Consider the following 18880-nt stretch of genomic DNA (forward strand, 5'->3'; position numbering starts at 1 on the left):
GTTCAAAACAGATCTAGTTTTCTAACGAGAATTATTTAACTAGATATTGATTTAAAGTATTTATCTTTGTTGGTGATTGACAGATATGCCCCAGAGCTGAACAAGAACTTTGGGTCAATCTATTTTTTAGTTTCAGTTCCATTTCCTGCAATGGACATAGCTAATTCTTCCTCATGCAAAGGATTTATAAGTGATTTATCATAGAATGTATTAATAAATCCTATTGTTAAAAAAGTATTACCAGATGTTAAACTTCCTACAGTCTGTACCAGTCACCTTATCAGCATAGCACCAGGTTTGATTATCTTTCCTGAAGTCTGAAAGACAATGCGTTGGCCATGCAAGTGGTCTTCCTAACCTTACATGGCTCCGTTAACAAGGTCAGGAATTGCACAAGCGCTCCTTCAGAAGAGATGAATGTTGTGGAGTTCAATTTTGAAAAGATGGTACTGAGAATAGAGCTGTGGAAAATGTAAATAATTATTCTTCTGTTGGGGTAGGTCTGTAAATCACCAAGAATTTCACAGCAGGTGACATTATTGCTGCTTTGGTGGCATAAACGTAAGAGATCTGCTTATCAATTAGCAGTAGCTATAAACAACCTCCTCACATTTCAGTCAGCACTTACCAAAAATGCTAATTGCACGGATTTTGTAAGAAGAGAAGTGTTAGCAAGGAGTTTATGTTTTGGCTCAGCCTTACCTCATGAGACATTTTTTTTTAATTGAACTTCCCATTATCCATGATAACCAGCTTTTCTGGTTTGTTTGTGGGATTTTCTAATACACCTCTGTCTTTATAGGTGGTAGGGCTTGTTACCCTGGCAAAAATCCAGTTGCCCTGCTGAAGTTCAGTATGTGCAAGGATGGGAGCCTCCCCTGTTCTTCTTCCAGAGCTCGTCTGAAAGCTTTTAAATGCTTGGGTCCTTCAGCTGAGAAAATCAACACCCAGTAATCCTGGCTTTTCCGTTATGACCCTTGCTTTTTTTCTGCTTTTTAACCTCTGAAACAAGATAAAATTCATGAGAGATACAGCTCTGGGCAGCACAATGTAGATATCTGCTGTGCAAGCTACCAGTTAGGAAATCTTGGGGAACACCTACTTAAGCTGGGCTGATAATGAAAACCAGCACTGGCTATCACTGTAAACTTATCTCTGGGAGTCGAGACTGTTAGTCCTGTTGGCTTCTTTAGGGTCAAAAGAATTAAGTAATTTTAATGTGTTGTTCTGTTTTGTTGTTGTTGTTGTTGTTGTTGTTGTTTGTTTTTTTCCCCACTTAGAACTACAGGTGTTCCTCCCCACATCTGTATACTTGAAACAGAGATATGATGAGACATGGGACTGGAGTTTAGTATGACAGGTAACAAAAAGGAATGCTTACTCTATTAGCTTTTGAATTTCCTCAAATACCACATGTAAAAAAAATTATGCACACTATTTTTTTTTATCCAATAATATTTCCTGCAAATAAAATGTATTATTTTTAAGTAGCTTAATTCAGCTTTTTCTTTGCATTTTTATGTTTAATCACAGGATAATTTTTAGATGACAAGTTTTGGCAGGTGTATAGGATGAAGAGAAAGTCCTTGACAAAGATACCATGTTGTGGTGAGATAATTAAAGAGTTTTTCAAAGTTCACAAAGTCATTGAAAGTCTTTAGAAGTAAGCTATTGTTGTCATGTTCTGAGAACAAATGGAAAAATCTGTAGGTTAGTTAAAACAAGACATGGAAACATGGTCTTGAAGGGAGCTGGAATGGTTAAAACCTTCTAGACAAAATGATTTATGTGGGTTAATTTCAGCTTTCTCTAGGAGTTTGCTGCTTAACAGTTTGAATACGCTGTAAAGTAGCATAAAAGTTGAGTAACATGTTGTAAGTGGATTGGTGCTGGGAAGTAATCACTGCAAAACTTCTAAATGAGTGAGGAGTCATTTCACAGGAGACTTCCTGCTGTGATTTTGGTATGTGCAGTATAAAATAGAGGTACTAAGGGATTTTTTGTACAGAGGATGCTGGCATTCAAGCAGATGTAAACCAAAGGTACCTGTTATTAAATCGGAAGATACAGGTCCTAAGTTAACTTAAAAATGTTGACTGGAAATGTCAGAAATTTCCTGTTAGGCTGGAATACGGTGAGGCCTGGCAAGAACTCTGAAAGCCTAGTTTGTGATAAAGAGCTATGCTTGCAGATTTAATGCTTCCACATTTAATGCTTTTATAATAAAATGCTTTTATGCTTCCACATTTAATTAATGTGGATAAATTCAACCACTGCACATCTATCCCTCTTCTGTTCTTGAACCTCCTTGACATCATCCATAAATTTTCTATTCATGGTACCACAGACCAGCTGAGGCTGAATTGCATCTCTGGAGATCATCTGGACCACCTCCCTTCTCTAGGTGGGGTCACCAAAAGCAGGTTGCTCAGGACTGTGCCCAGTCAGATTTGACTATCTGTAAGGATGGAGGAATCCACGGCCTTGCTGGGCAACCTGAGCCAGTCCTTGGTCACCCTCACAGTGAAATTCAATTTTAAAAATTTTTAAATGGATTTTACTGTACTTCATGCCCATTGCCTCGTCCTGTCACCACTGAGAAGAGGCTGGCTCTGTCTTTACTCCATCCCATCAGATCTTTATACATACTGATGAGATCCCTCTGAACCTTTTCCAGGTTCAACAGAGGCTCTCTCAGCCTTGCCTTCTATGAGAGATGCTCCACACCTTTAATCATCTGAACAACTTCTCTAGACTTGCTCTAGTATGTCCATGTCTCTCATGTACTGGGTAACCCAGAACTGGAACCAGAACCCCAGGTGGGTCTCACTGTATTGGGTTTACGTGGCAAGGTTTTGGTGGCAGAGGGGCTGCAGGGGGGGGCCTCTGTGAGCAGAGCCCAGCAGCTGCCCCATGCCAGATCAGAGACAGCTCCAGCGAAACCAGCACGCTCACCAGTGCTGAGCACAGGGGATGACAGATCACCTCCCTCAGCTGCTGGCAATGTGCTTCTGAAAGCGGCACCAGCGTGCCATTGGCCATCTTCGCTGCAATGGCACGTTGTGGGGTCATGGTCAATTTGTTCACCAGGACCCCAAGGTTCCTTGCCTGCAAAACTGCTTTTCAGCTGGTTGAGCACCTTGGCCTGTACAAAAATGGTTTTTTTCAAGAATTTAAAGGAAGGAAAATGACCCCACAGCCCCTTCCGAATCATGATGTGTGATCACTCCACTGAGCACATGGTATTGTTTTTCCTTTTGTCAGGAACAGCAGAGCTGTGAATAGCAATGTTCATGCTTCCATTTCTTCATTACATGAATACAATCAGTTGTATTTACCATTGTCCTCCAGTTTGTTTGTTCTTCTCAGTGACTGCTTTGACAACTTCTGATTCTGTTTCTGGACCCTGGTCTTTTGTCTTTTCTTCCTCTATTCTAGTGCTGTTAACCTTTTCAGAAAGAGAATTCCTTATTCCCTTTGTCTCTAGACCCAAGCTGTGCCTTGCTGCAAGAGGAAGGTTGGAGTATACCATCAGGAATCACGAATTATGTCAGCTATGTGGTTTGATTGGTGTTTGTATCATAGCCAAAATGGACAGATAAGTATAGCCTGGATGAAGTGTAATGAACAGAATATTAGACCAACAAATATCCTGTTTCTAGCTGTCCTGTATTTCTTCTCGTCACATGGGGAGAAATAGTAGAAGTGCAATATAGTGACTCCAGCTAACAAATTAGCAGGACAGGCTGTTGTTCCCTTAGCATTCTAAAAATGCATTAAGACTTCACACAGACCAAATAATGAAACCAGTTCAACAGAACTTTTGGGTTTTCTTCAACCCATATTTCTTTCTCTTTTGATAAACTTCATGGTTCAAAGGATTTTTTATTGTCAAATTCAGCTAAGGAGCATAGTGGTAGATTGAGGGAAGACATTGCTAAACCAGAGCAAGCTCAACAGAGGTCCCTGGTTAGGCTTAGTTAGGGTATTTAACAAATAGCTGACATTAATTTATTTTTGGTACCAGACTCAATCACATGTATGATGTGCTGTTTGTTGACAAGCAACAGAGAAGCAAGCGTGTAATTTCAAGAGGAAACCATCAGAAATAGAAACATTTATGAGACCAGAATTCTTTCTTGAAGGATTCATCAGAAAGCCTGGTATGAATTTGATGCCTCACCTTGCAATGCATTACAGTCTGCTTACTTAAGCCATTAGCTACAAGCAGCAAGTAAATAAAATTGGTATGGTAGGTGCAAAGAAACACATGGGTTCACCAGTCTGGTTCCAAAGGTAATGCTGGGCCTGCACACAAGTCAAATATATAGTTAAGATAATTTGTATTAGTGACGACAGCACAAATTTTACAGGAAATGGAAACTTTGTTCTTCATAGGTTATCTTTCTGTAAAGATCAGGTAGTCATAAAAATATTGGATAAGAAATCAGACATAACTTGGACCATGACTGTTAAACTACATTTCATAACCACCTATTGTTTGGACAGACTGGCCTTGGGAGCCTCACCCTTTCACAGGTGTAGAAGTATAAATTCTGATGCTCTGCTTTATTGGCACCTCTTGGCAAGATGGGTACCAACAAGATCTTGCTTTTCCTCCTAAGTACAGCACTTCTGGATGCCACAGGTAAACCACTTAAAATTTTTAAAACCAGTATTTCCAAAAAAAGGTAGAAAAAAAGGGGATGTCTTACGCTTCTTCAGTGGTTCCATACATGTAACTCATGTGCTAACGTTATAAACTTTGTGCAAAGATTGGATGTAAAACGGGCTACAATTTGATAGCATCATGTTGTCTTATTAAAAATATGATCCATTCAACATTGTGATTAACTATTATTTATATTTAAGTAAATTTATTACAATGAAATCAGTATCGTTCCAACTTTAACAGTAGTGTCCTGTAACGTAGATTAAACCAAATAAAAAAAATAAATGACCTTGAATATACTAATAAAAGACTTTGCATAAATTTGTGTTTTTCAATATGAAATTATGAAAAAATGTAGTTCCTTGGCTGTAATGTATACTTGCTTTAAAAGAATTCAAAGTTAACCTTCTAGATGCTTATGGAACCACCCAATACTTATTTAACTTTATATAACTTAATAGAAGCACAATAGTAAGACACAGTTGCTATCATGCATGGCATCATGTAGTACCAGGGGCATGCATTTTCCTCCCAGTTATGCCATTGAGATGGTCATGCACACAGATGGAAAACCTGGAGACTGTAAAAACCCAGCCTTGCACATTTACACAACCAAATCATAACAGAGACAGTATTCAGGTAGGTTGTGCTTTCTCAGAAACCAACATTTAGTTGACTGAGGACTTTCTAAATACTACTGATATTTCACAAGGGTGATATCTTGCACTCGCCATTCTCAGCAGACACCTCCTGAGCAGTGTTATGCCCATCCGCATCATGGTTTGCATTAGCAAAGGGACTTCCCAGCTTTAATTCAGGCACATGTGCTTTTAAGACATAGGCAAAAAAAAAAAAAAAAAGGTGTTATAATCCTTCTAGGGAAACCTGTCTGTTTGCTGAAACCTATCTGTTGTTCTTTGCAGCTATGAATAAGAAAACATCCTTTGCATCCTTCCAGTATTTAAAATATATTGGTGGGCAAAATATACAGCAGGCCCTTTCCTTAAAGCACATTTTCAGCAAATCTCCCTCACACCTCTCCTGTGTGTCTTGTCAGAAGATGCGTCAGTGTGCTGTTGTAAGAGTCATTGCATGGATTGAGTATGTCTCAGAAAAAAAGTTTGTCTAGCTGTTTTGTTTTCCCATTGTAAACCCATTGTCTCAACTGAAATTTGTAGCCCTAGAAAAAGTAATCTGCATAGTTTTATTGATTTACTTTAAATTGCTTACAAATTGTATTTCTGTCAGTTTCTACATAAGATTGTACAACTAAATCCCTATCCAAGGCATTAGATTGTGCAACCAAATACACAAGTATCTAGCTGAGAAGTAGATAAAAATGAAAAAGGAGGAATTCTGGAGAAATTCTCTCTTCTGGAAAGATTCCCGTGTCCAAATAAAAGATCATGTCTCACAGTCTGGAAACTGTGAAAGCACATCACTGAATAACCCAGAACTGTGAACAAGACTTGTAATGCTCCTTCCTCCCAAAGTCCCTCACTTAATTATTGCTTTTCCTCAATCCACAAGTACAAGTATCTCAAGAAGGTCTACGACCATAAGTATATTTACAGGTATGTATGCATCTCCCTTGGCACCTTTCTCTGCATTCTCCTCGGGCGACACTGGTTAGCAGCCCAAGCAGCTTGGCGGTCTGACGCTGCCCAGTGCCAGGTTTGGGGGGGCAGGAGGGCAGTGCTGGTAGCCGCACACACCAGGGCAGGGCATGGTGCTGCCCCTGGGGTTGTTGTGTGCCTTGCCTGCAGGCATGGAGAGCGCAGAGCACAAGGATGCACCGTGCCCTGTCCAGATTGTGCTTTCATCCAGAAGTCCCTCACTTGCTTCTTTCTCTTCCTCCAGCAACAGATACTATATCCACGACGAGCTCATATCCCACCACAACTCCAGGTACGTCTGCATGTCCCATGGCTCCTTTCTGTGCGCTCTTCTCGGGCTGCACTGATTAGCAGCCCAAGCAGGTTGGCCACAAGCATCAGGCTAGTGCATGGTGCTGCCCCTGGGGCTGTTGTATGCCTTGCCTGCAGGCATGGAGAGTGCAGAGATCCAGGAGAGATTGCTCTGTATCATTATAGATGAGGGATATTCAGGGAAAATATTCCTCACTTGAGGTTGCCCCTCTTCTATGTGGACAAATGTAACCACTCTTTAAACATGCCATTTCCAACAAGAAACTCAGCTTAGTTTACGAGACATAGAGATGGTTCCTTTGCCATTCCTGTTTTGCTCTGTCCCCACGCTGGATGCCCGTGCTAAGACCCCAACACTATGCATCGCCAGCGCGCCTGGTCAGCAGCGCCATGCCCAGTGCTGGGAGCAAACCTGGTCATGCTCCTTCCTCCCAAAGTTCCTCACTTACTTTTTTCTCTTCCTCCTGCAACAGCTGAAACAGCCATGACGAGCAAAATTCCCACCACAACTCCAGGTACGTCTACATCTCCTGTGGCTCCTTTCTGCAGTCACAGAGAGCGTAGAGCTCAGGGATGCACCGTGCCCTGTCCAGATTGCTCCTTCATCCAGAAGTCCCTCACTTGCTTCTTTCTCTTCCTTCCTCTGCAGCTGCAATAACCACGACGAGCCCATATCCCACCACAACTCCAGGTACGTCTACATCTCCCATGGCTCCTTTCTGTGCATTCTTCTCGGGCGGCACTGGTTAGCAGCCCAAGCAGCTTGGCGGTCTGATGCTGCCCAGTGCCAGGTGTGGAGGGGCAGGAGGGTGGTGGTGGTTGCCACGTGCACCAGGGCAGGGCATGGTGCTGCCCCTGGGGCTGTTGTGGCCCCCCATTGGAATGGCTGCCATATCTTTTTATCCAGATTCCGTTGTGGAGCTCAGAACTGTGCACAGGACTCGAGGTGCAGCCACAGCTGTGCTGAGTTCAGTGGGGCAAGCACTCCTTCCGACCGGCTAGCTCAGCGGTACTATGTGCACGCCACATCAGGGCTGGCCCTGTTGGCAACCAGGGCCCGTTGCTGTCTCACATTGAGCTTCCAACCACCAATGCCCCCTGAACCCTTTTAAATCAACACCAGAGTCACAGAATAGAAGGATGGGAGAGGCAAGCCAGGGGAAAGGCGGAGCCTAGTAGCATGGAGGGTGCTGATTCCAGTGGCCTGAAAGTGTTGTGGTGATGAAATGCAACGGTGAGGGAAGGTGCCTGTGTGCCAGCAGCTTTTCCCACGTTTTCCTTGTGCCCTGCTTTCCCAGGTGTCTCTCTGAGCTTGGTGAATGGCAGGAACCGGTGTGAGGGGCGCATAGAGATCTACCGCAATGGGAGCCGGGGCACGGTGTGTGACGACAGCTGGGGCCTCAGTGATGCTCAAGTTGTGTGCAGGCAGCTGGGATGCGGCTATGCTGTTTCTGCACTCGGAAATGCCTATTTTGGACAAGGCAGTGGCAGTATTTACCTGGACGATGTGCAGTGCACAGGGAGTGAGTCCTCCCTGTTTGAGTGCAGGAGCTCTGGCTGGGGCGTCCACAACTGTGGGCACTATGAGGACGCAGGTGTTGTCTGCTCAGGTAGTGTTGCTTTTTCTCCATCAATCATAGAGCGATTTCATAAAATACCCCTACTTTGCCTGACAAGGAGATGGTTCGGAGCCACTCTTGCCATTTCTGTTTGGCTCTGTTCCTACACTGGATGCCTGTGCTGAGCCCCCCATGCTCTGCATCACCAGTGCAACCGGGCAGCATGAAATTGACCATTGCTGGGAGCAAAACCTGCTAATGTTCCTTCCTCCAAAAGTCCCTCACTTTCTTTTTTCTTTCCTTCCCTCAACAGCTGCAAATTCCATGACAAGTCTATATCCCACCACAACTCCAGGTACGTCTGCATCTCCCATGGCTCCTTTCTGTGCATTCTTCTCGGGCGGCACTGGTTAGCTGCCCAAGCAGCTTGGCGGTCTGACGCTGCCCAGTGCCCGGTTGGGATGGGCAGGAGGGCAGTGCTGGAAGCCGCACGCACCAGGGCAGGGCATGGTGCTGCCCCTGGGGCTGTCGTGTGCCTTGCCTGCAGGCATGGAGAGCGTAGAGCTCAGGGATGCACCGTGCCCTGTAAAGATTGCTCCTTCATCCAGAAGTCCCTCACTTGCTTCTTTCTCTTCCTCCCTCAACAGGTCGGACGTACAGAACCACAGTTGGCTTCCAACCAACCGTTCCTCCAGGTACGTCTATATTTTTCCAGTGTTTTCTGTGCACTTCTTTTGGGTATCATCAGTTGCTGAGTGCCAGGGTGGGCTTTGCCTCTTCCGTGGAGTCCCAGACCCGTAGAATATCCAGAGCTGGGAAGGACTCACAAGGGCCATCGAGTCCGTCTCCTGCACGTGTCTAGGAGCATTGTGGAAATGCTTCCTCAGCACTGAGAGGCCTAGGGCCATGACCACTTGCCAGGGAGCCTGCTGCAGTGCCTGACCTGCCTCTCAGTGAAGACGCTGTTCCTACCATCCAACCTGAGCCTCCCCTGAGGCAGGTTTCAGGCATTTCCTCGTGTCCTGTCACCGGAGGAAAGAGATCGGTGCCTCCCTCTCCATTCCCCATTGAGAGGAAGGTGCAGGCAGCAGCGGGCTCACCCCTCAGGCTCCTCTTCTCTAAGCTGAACAAACCAAATGGCCTGAGCCTCTCTTGCTAATGTCAAGCCCTCTAGGCCTTTCCCCATCCCTGTGACCCTCCATTGGAATGGCTGCAATCTTTTTATATCCTTCTTCTGTCGTGGAGCCCACAGGACTCAAGGTGCAGCCACAGCTGTGCTGAGTTCAGTGGGGCAAGCACTCCTTCTGACCGGCTAGCTCAGCGGTGCTATGTGCGCCCCACGTCAGGGCTGGCCCTGTTAGCGACCAGGGCCGGTTAGTAGCTCATGTTGAACTTCCATCCACCAATGCCCCCCGATCCCTTTCAAAGAAGCACCACAGTCACAAAATAGAAGGATGGGAGAGTCGAGCCAGGGGAAAGGCGGAGCCTAATAGAGCGGAGCATGTTGATCCCAGTGGCCTGAAAGTGTTGTGGTGATGACATGCAACGGTGAGCGCAGGTGCCGGTTTGCCAGCAGCTTTTCCCATGTTTTCCTTGTGCCCTGCTTTCCCAGGTGTCTCTCTGAGCTTGGTGAATGGCAGGAACCGGTGTGAGGGGCGCATAGAGATCAACCACTATGGGAGCCGGGGCACGGTGTGTGACGACGACTGGGACCTCAATGATGCTCAAGTTCTGTGCAGGCAGCTGGAATGCGGCTATGCTGTTTCTGCACTCGGAAATGCCTATTTTGGACAAGGCAGTGGCAGTATTTACCTGGACGATGTGCAGTGCATGGGGAGTGAGTCCTCCCTGTTTGAGTGCAGGAGCTCTGGCTGGGGCGTCCACAACTGTGGGCACAGTGAAGACGCAGGTGTTGTCTGCTCAGGTAGTGTTGGTTTTCCTCCATCAATCCTGGTGTGCTTTCATAAATCGCCCTTATTTTGCCTGTTGTGGAGAAGGTTCAGAGCCACATTTCCTGTTTCTCTTTTGCTCTGTCCCCATGCTGGATGGCCGTGCTGAGCCCCCCATGCTCTGTATCACCAGTGCAACCGGGCAGCAGCAACACGCCCAGTGCCGGGATGAAACCTGGTCATGCTCCTTCCTCCCAAAGTCCCTCACTCACTTCTTTCTCTTCCTTCCTCTGCAGCTGCAATAACCACGACGAGCCCATATCCCACCACAACTCCAGGTACGTCTGCATCTCCCGTGGCTCCTTTCTGTGCATTCTTCTCGGGCGGCACTGGTTAGCAGCCCAAGCAGCTTGGCGGTCTGACGCTGCCCAGTGGCAGGTGTGGAGGGGCAGGAGGGTGGTGGTGGTTGCCACGTGCACCAGGGCAGGGCATGGTGCTGCCCCTGGGGCTGTTGTGGCCCCCCATTGGAATGGCTGCCATATCTTTTTATCCAGATTCCGTTGTGGAGCCCAGAACTGTGCACAGGACTCGAGGTGCAGCCACAGCTGTGCTGAGTTCAGTGGGGCAAGCACTCCTTCCGACCGGCTAGCTCAGCGGTACTATGTGCACCCCACGTCAGGGCTGGCCCTGTTGGCAACCAGGGCCCGTTGCTGGCTCACATTGAGCTTCCATCCACCAATGCCCCCTGAGCCCTTTTAAATCAACACCAGAGTCACAGAATAGAAGGATGGGAGAGTCGAGCCAGGGAAAAGGCAGAGCATAGTAGCGTGGAGGGTGCTGATTCCAGTGGCCTGAAAGTGTTGTGGTGATGAAATGCAACAGTGAGGGAAGGTGCCTGTGTGCCAGCAGCTTTTCTCACATTTTTCTTGTGCCCTGCTTTCCCAGGTGTCTCTCTGAGCTTGGTGAATGGCAGGAACCGGTGTGAGGGGCGCATAGAGATCTACCGCAATGGGAGCCGGGGCACGGTGTGTGACGACAGCTGGGGCCTCAATGATGCCCACGTTGTGTGCAGGCAGCTGGGATGCGGCTATGCTGTTTCTGCACTCGGAAATGCCTATTTTGGACAAGGCAGTGGCAGTATTTACCTGGACGATGTGCAGTGCACGGGGAGTGAGTCCTCCCTGTTTGAGTGCAGGAACTCTGGCTGGGGCGTCCACAACTGTGGGCACAGTGAAGACGCAGGTGTTGTCTGCTCAGGTAGTGTTGCTTTTTCTCCATCAATCATAGAGCGATTTCATAAAATACCCCTACTTTGCCTGACAAGGAGATGGTTCGGAGCCACTCTTGCCGTTTCTGTTTGGCTCTGTTCTTATACTGGATTCCCTTTGCTGAGCCCCCCCATGCTCTGCATCGCCAGTGCAACCGGGCAGCATGAAATTGACCATTGCTGGGAGCAAAACCTGCTAATGTTCCTTCCTCCAAAAGTCCCTCACTTTCTTTTTTCTTTCCTTCCCTCAACAGCTGCAAATTCCATGACAAGTCTATATCCCACCACAACTCCAGGTACGTCTGCATCTCCCATGGCTCCTTTCTGTGCATTCTTCTCAGGCGGCACTGGTTAGCAGCCCAAGCACCTTGGCGGTCTGACGCTGCCCAGTGCCCGGTTGGGATGGGCAGGAGGGCAGTGCTGGAAGCCGCACGCACCAGGGCAGGGCATGGTGCTGCCCCTGGGGCTGTCGTGTGCCTTGCCTGCAGGCATGGAGAGCGTAGAGCTCAGGGATGCACCGTGCCCTGTAAAGATTGCTCCTTCATCCAGAAGTCCCTCACTTGCTTCTTTCTCTTCCTCCATCAACAGCTCGGACATACAGAACCACAGTTGGCTTCCAACCAACCGTTCCTCCAGGTACGTCTATATTTTTCCAGTGTTTTCTGTGTGCTCCTTTTGGGTTTCATCAGTTGCTGAGTGCCAGGGTGGGCTTTGCCTCTTCCGTGGAGTCCCAGACCCGTAGAATATCCAGAGCTGGGAAGGACTCACAAGCGCCATCGAGTCCATCTCCTGCACGTGTCTAGGAGCATTGTGGAAATGCTTCCTCAGCACTGAAAGGCCTAGGGCCATGACCACTTGCCAGGGAGCCTGCTGCAGTGCCTGACCTGCCTCTCAGTGAAGACGCTGTTCCTACCATCCAACCTGAGCCTCCCCTGAGGCAGGTTTCAGGCATTTCCTTCTGTCTGGTCACCGGAGGAAAGAGATCGGTGCCTCCCTCTCCATTCCCCATTGAGAGGAAGGTGCAGGCAGCAGCGGGCTCACCCCTCAGGCTCCTCTTCTCTAAGCTGAACAAACCAAATGGCCTCAGCCTCTCCTGCTAATGTCAAGCCCTCTAGGCCTTTCCCCATCCCTGTGACCCTCCATTGGAATGGCTGCAATCTTTTTATATCCTTCTTCTGTCGTGGAGCCCAGAACTGTGCACAGGACTCGAGGTGCAGCCACAGCTGTGCTGAGTTCAGTGGGGCAAGCACTCCTTCTGACCGGCTAGCTCAGTGGTGCTATGTGCACCCCACGTCAGGGCTGGCCCTTTTGGTGACCAGGGCCCCTTGTTAGGTCATTTTGAGCTTGCTTCCACCAATGCCCCCCGATCCCTTTCAAAGAAGCACCACAGTCACAGAATAGAAGGATGGGAGAGTCGAGCCAGGGGAAAGGCGGAGCCTAATAGAGCGGAGCGTGTTGATCCCAGTGGCCTGAAAGTGTTGTGGTGATGAAATGCAACGGTGAGGGCAGGTGCTTGTATGCCAGCAGCTTTTCCCACATTTTCCTTGTGCCCTGCTTTCCCAGGTGTCTCTCTGAGCTTGGTGAATGGCAGGAACCGGTGTGAGGGGCGCATAGAGATCAACCACTATGGGAGCCGGGGCACGGTGTGTGACGACGGCTGGGGCCTCAATGATGCTCAAGTTGTGTGCAGGCAGCTGGGATGCGGCTATGCTGTTTCTGCACTCGGAAATGCCTATTTTGGACAAGGCAGTGGCAGTATTTACCTGGACGATGTGCAGTGCACGGGGAGTGAGTCCTCCCTGTTTGAGTGCAGAAGCTCTGGCTGGGGCATCCACAACTGTGGCCACTATGAAGACGCTGGTGTTGTCTGCTCAGGTAGTGTTGGTTTTCCTCCATCAATCATAGAGCGATTTCATAAAATACCCCTACTTTGCCTGGCATGGAGATGGTTCGGAGCCACTCTTGCCATTTCTGTTTGGCTCTGTTCCTACACTGGATGCCTGTGCTGAGCCCCCCATGCTCTGCATCACCAGTGCAACCGGGCAGCATGAAATTGACCATTGCTGGAGCAAAACCTGCTAATGTTCCTTCCTCCAAAAGTCCCTCACTTTCTTTTTTCTTTTCTTCCCTCAACAGCTGCAAATTCCATGACAAGTCTATATCCCACCACAACTCCAGGTACGTCTGCATCTCCCATGCCTCCTTTCTGTGCATTCTTCTTGGGCGGCACTGGTTAGCAGCCCAAGCAGCTTGGCGGTCTGACGCTGCCCAGTGCCCGGTTGGGATGGGCAGGAGGGCAGTGCTGGAAGCCGCACGCACCAGGGCAGGATATGGTGCTGCCCCTGAGGTTGTCGTATGCCTTGCCTGCAGGCATGGAGAGCGTAGAGCTCAGGGATGCACCGTGCCCTGTAAAGATTGCTCCTTCATCCAGAAGTCCCTCACTTGCTTCTTTCTCTTCCTCCATCAACAGGTCGGACGTACAGAACCACAGTTGGCTTCCAACCAACCGTTCCTCCAGGTACGTCTATATTTTTCCAGTGTTTTCTGTGTGCTCCTTTTGGGTTTCATCAGTTGCTGAGTGCCAGGGTGGGCTTTGCCTCTTCCGTGGAGTCCCAGACCCGTAGAATATCCAGAGCTGGGAGGGACTCACAAGGGCCATCGAGTCCGTCTCCTGCACGTGTCTAGGAGCATTGTGGAAATGCTTCCTCAGCACTGAGAGGCCTAGGGCCATGACCACTTGCCAGGGAGCCTGCTGCAGTGCCTGACCTGCCTCTCAGTGAAGACGCTGTTCCTACCATCCAACCTGAGCCTCCCCTGAGGCAGGTTTCAGGCATTTCCTTCTGTCTGGTCACCGGAGGAAAGAGATCGGTGCCTCCCTCTCCATTCCCCATTGAGAGGAAGGTGCAGGCAGCAGCGGGCTCACCCCTCAGGCTCCTCTTCTCTAAGCTGAACAAACCAAATGGCCTCAGCCTCTCTTGCTAATGTCAAGCCCTCTAGGCCTTTCCCCATCCCTGTGACCCTCCATTGGAATGGCTGCAATCTTTTTATATCCTTCTTCTGTCATGGAGCCCACAGGACTCAAGGTGCAGCCACAGCTGTGCTGAGTTCAGTGGGGCAAGCACTCCTTCTGACCGGCTAGCTCAGCGGTGCTATGTGCACCCCACGTCAGGGCTGGCCCTGTTAGAGACCAGGGCCGGTTAGTAGCTCATGTTGAGCTTGCATCCACCAATGCCCCCCGATCGCTTTCAAAGAAGCACCACAGTCACAGAATAGAAGGATGGGAGAGTCGAGCCAGGGGAAAGGCGGAGCCTAATAGAGCGGAGCATGTTGATCCCAGTGGCCTGAAAGTGTTGTGGTGATGACATGCAATGGTGAGCGCAGGTGCCTGTTTGCCAGCAGCTTTTCCCATGTTTTCCTTGTGCCCTGCTTTCCCAGGTGTCTCTCTGAGCTTGGTGAATGGCAGGAACCGGTGTGAGGGGCGCATAGAGATCAACCACTATGGGAGCCGGGGCACGGTGTGTGACGACGGCTGGGGCCTCAATGATGCTCAAGTTGTGTGCAGGCAGCTGGGATGTGGCTATGCTGTTTCTGCACTCGGAAATGCCTATTTTGGACCAGGCAGTGGCAGTATTTACCTGGACGACGTGCAGTGCACGGGGAGTGAGTCCTCCCTGTTTGAGTGCAGGAGCTCTGGCTGGGGCGTCCACAACTGTGGGCACAGTGAAGACGCAGGTGTTGTCTGCTCAGGTAGTGTTGGTTTTCCTCCATCAATCCTGGTGTGCTTTCATAAATCGCCCTTATTTTGCCTGTTGTGGAGAAGGTTCAGAGCCACATTTCCTGTTTCTCTTTTGCTCTGTCCCCATGCTGGATGGCCGTGCTGAGCCCCCCATGCTCTGTATCACCAGTGCAACCGGGCAGCAGCAACACGCCCAGTGCCGGGATGAAACCTGGTCATGCTCCTTCCTCCCAAAGTCCCTCACTCACTTCTTTCTCTTCCTTCCTCTGCAGCTGCAATAACCACGACGAGCCCATATCCCACCACAACTCCAGGTACGTCTGCATCTCCCGTGGCTCCTTTCTGTGCATTCTTCTCGGGCGGCACTGGTTAGCAGCCCAAGCAGCTTGGCGGTCTGACGCTGCCCAGTGGCAGGTGTGGAGGGGCAGGAGGGTGGTGGTGGTTGCCACGTGCACCAGGGCAGGGCATGGTGCTGCCCCTGGGGCTGTTGTGGCCCCCCATTGGAATGGCTGCCATATCTTTTTATCCAGTTGCCGTTGTGGAGCCCAGAACTGTGCACAGGACTCGAGGTGCAGCCACAGCTGTGCTGAGTAGAGTGGGGCAAGCACTCCTTCCGACCGGCTAGCTCAGCGGTACTATGTGCACCCCACGTCAGGGCTGGCCCTGTTGGCGACCAGGGTCCGTTGCTAGCTCATGTTGAGCTCGCATCCACCAATGCCCCCCGATCCCTTTTAAAGAAGCACCAGAGTCACAGAATAGAAGGATGGGAGAGTCGAGCCAGGGGAAAGGCAGAGCCTAATAGCGTGGAGGGTGGCGATCCCAGTGGCCTGAAAGTGTTGTGGTGATGAAATGCAACAGTGAGGGCAGGTGCCTGTTTGCCAGCAGCTTTTCCCACATTTTCCTTGTGCCCTGCTTTCCCAGGTGTCTCTCTGAGCTTGGTGAATGGCAGGAACCGGTGTGAGGGGCGCATAGAGATCTACCGCAATGGGAGCCGTGGCACGGTGTGTGACGACGGCTGGGACCTCAATGATGCCCACGTTGTGTGCAGGCAGCTGGGATGTGGCTATGCTGTTTCTGCATTCGGAAGTGCTTATTTTGGACAAGGCAGTGGCAGTATTTACCTGGACGATGTGCAGTGCACAGGGAGTGAGTCCTCCCTGTTTGAGTGCAGGAGCTCTGGCTGGGGCGTCCACAACTGTGGCCACCATGAAGACGCAGGTGTTCTCTGCTCAGGTACCCTTCGTTTTCCTCCATCAATCATAGCGCGCTATCATAGATTGCCCCTACATTGCCTGATGGGGAGAAGGTTCAGAGCCACATTTCCTTTTTCTAATTTGCCCTGTCCCCACGCCTGATGCCCATGCTGAGATTCCCATGCTCTGCGATGGCAACACGACCGGGCAGCAGCAACATCCCCAGTGCCGGGAGCAAACCTGGTCATGCTCCTTCCTCCCAAAGTCCCTCACTTACTTCTTTCTCTTCCTCCCACAACAGCTGCAATAACCATGACGAGCCCAAGTCCCACCACAACTCCAGGTACGTGTGCATCTCCCATGGCTCCTTTCTGCAGGCATGGAGAACTCAGAGCTCAGGGCTGCACCGTGCCCTGTGCAGATTGCACCTTCATCACGAGTGGTGTTCCCCTAGGGTTGGTGTTGGTGCCCATCCTCTCTAGTATCTTAACTGATGATTTGGATGGGACAATTAAGTGCCCCCTCAGTAAATTTTAAGTTGACGCCAAGTTGCGAGGAAGTGGCGATCTTCTGCAGGATGGAAAGTCCCTGCAGAGGCACCTGGTCAGGTTGGATCGATGGGCTGAGCCCCAGGGGATGAGGTTCAACATGGCTAAGTTTCAGATCCTGCACTTTGGTCACAACAGCCCCCTACAGCGCTACAGGCTTGGGGCAGAGTGGCTGGAAAGCTGTGCAGTGAAAAAGGACCTGGGGGTGTTGGTCACTGCTCACCTGAACATGAGCTGGCAGTGTGCCCAGGTGGCCAAGAAGGCCAAGGGCATCCTGGTTGTGTCAGGAATGGTGCAGCCAGCAGAAGCAGGGAGGTGATCGTCCCCCTGTGCTCTGCTCTGGTGAGGCCGTGCCTCGAGCGCTGTGTTCAGCTTTGGGCCCCTCACTACAAGAAGGACATCGAGGCCCTGGAGCGTGTCCAGAGAAGGGCTGCGAAGCTGGTGAAGGGTCTGGGACACAAGTCCTATGGGGAGCAGCTGAAGGCACTGGGGTTGTTTAGTCTGGAGAGAACAGGCTCAGGGGAGACATTATTGCTGTCTACAGCTCCCTAAAAGGGAGGTGTGGGGAGCTGGGGGTCAGCCTGTTCTCACAGGTATCTAGTGATAGAACTAGGGGGAATGGCCTCAGGTTCCACGAAGGCAGATTCAGGTCGGAAATGAGGAGATATTTCTCCTCAGAAAGTGCAGTCGGGCGTTGGGATGGGTTGCCCAGGGAGGTGGTGGCGTCACCGTCCCTGGGGGTGTTCAAGGAGAGGTTGGACGTGGTGCTTGGGGACATGGTTTAGTGGGTGATATTGGTAGTAGGGGGATGGTTGGATCAGAGGATCTTGGAGGGCTTCTCCAACTTTAATGATTCTCTGATTCGAATAGAGTGGAAGGTATTGATGCCGGTGGCCTGAAAGTGGTGTGGTGATGAAATGCAACGGTGCGGGAAGGTGCCTGTGTGCCAGCAGCTTTTCCCATGTTTTCCTTGTTCCCTGCTTTCCCAGGTGTCTCTCTGAGCTTGGTGAATGGCAGGAACCGGTGTGAGGGGCGCATAGAGATCTACCGCAATGGGAGCCAGGGCACGGTGTGTGATGACGGCTGGGACCTCAGTGATGCCCAAGTTGTGTGCAGGCAGCTGGGATGCGGCTATGCTGTTTCTGCACTCGGAAATGCCTATTTTGGACAAGGCAGTGGCAGTATTTACCTGGACGATGTGCAGTGCACAGGGAATGAGTCCTCCCTGTTTGAGTGCAGAAGCTCTGGCTGGGGCGTCCACAACTGTGGCCACTATGAAGACGCAGGTGTTGTCTGCTCAGGTAGTGTTGGTTTTCCTCCATCAGTCCTGGTGTGCTTTCATAGATTGCCTCTATGTGCCTGGTGTGGAGAAGGCTTGGAACTCACTTGTTCTAAGTCCCTCACTTGCATCTCTCTTCCTCCCTCTACAGCTGCAATAACCACGACGAGCCCATATCCCACCACAACTCCAGGTATGTCTGTATCTCCCATGGCTCCTTTCTGTGCATTCTTCTCAGGCGGCACTGGTTAGCAGCCCAAGCAGCTTGGTGGTCTGATGCTGCCCAGTGCCAGGTGTGGAGGGGCATGAGGGTGGTGGTGGTAGCCACACGCACCAGGGCAGGGCATGGTGCTGCCCCTGGGTCCGTTGTGGCCCCCCATTGGAATGGCTGCAATCTTTTTATATCCTTCTTCTGTCATGGAGCCCAGAACTGTGCACAGGACTTGAGGTGCAGCCACAGCTGTGCTGAGTAGAGTGGGGCAAGCACTCTTTCCGACCGGCTAGCTCAGTGGTGCTATGTGTACCCCAGGCCAGGTCTGGCCCTGTTGGCAACCAGGGCCCATTACTAGCTCACGTTGAGCTTGAATCCACCAACGCCCCCTGATCCCTTTCAAAGAAGCACCAGAGTCACAGAATAGAAGGATGGGAGAGCCGAGCCAAGGGAAAGTGGACAGAGAAATTGGGTGCACCCTCAGCATATTTGCTGATGTCACCAAGCTATGTCGTGTGGTCAACACGTTGGAGGAAAAGGATGCCACCCAGAGGGACCTGGGCAGGCTTGAGAGGTCAGCCTGTGTGAACCTCCAGGG

General features: G+C 50.1%; 1 protein-coding gene across 1 annotated transcript in view; it reads left to right on the forward strand.

Moving 5' to 3' along the window:
• The first annotated feature begins 7821 nt into the window (after positions 1-7821).
• The window catches only part of LOC310902327 (scavenger receptor cysteine-rich domain-containing protein DMBT1-like), a 48480-nt gene continuing 37421 nt past the window's right edge, over positions 7822-18880 (forward strand). The window contains exons 1-14 of the mRNA XM_083843682.1: positions 7822-8514; positions 8807-8854; positions 9772-10083; positions 10345-10386; positions 10994-11305; positions 11570-11611; positions 12879-13190; positions 13374-13493; positions 13786-13833; positions 14751-15062; positions 15324-15365; positions 15973-16284; positions 16546-16587; positions 17782-18264. Of these exons, the coding sequence (XP_083699808.1) occupies positions 8352-8514; positions 8807-8854; positions 9772-10083; positions 10345-10386; positions 10994-11305; positions 11570-11611; positions 12879-13190; positions 13374-13493; positions 13786-13833; positions 14751-15062; positions 15324-15365; positions 15973-16284; positions 16546-16587; positions 17782-18264 (2590 nt within the window). The 5' untranslated portion in view covers positions 7822-8351. The remainder of the gene's footprint in view (positions 8515-8806; positions 8855-9771; positions 10084-10344; positions 10387-10993; positions 11306-11569; positions 11612-12878; positions 13191-13373; positions 13494-13785; positions 13834-14750; positions 15063-15323; positions 15366-15972; positions 16285-16545; positions 16588-17781; positions 18265-18880) is intronic.

Source organism: Anser anser (assembly GCF_964211835.1).
Source record: "Anser anser genome assembly, chromosome: 7".
NCBI classification, from domain to species: domain Eukaryota; kingdom Metazoa; phylum Chordata; class Aves; order Anseriformes; family Anatidae; genus Anser; species Anser anser.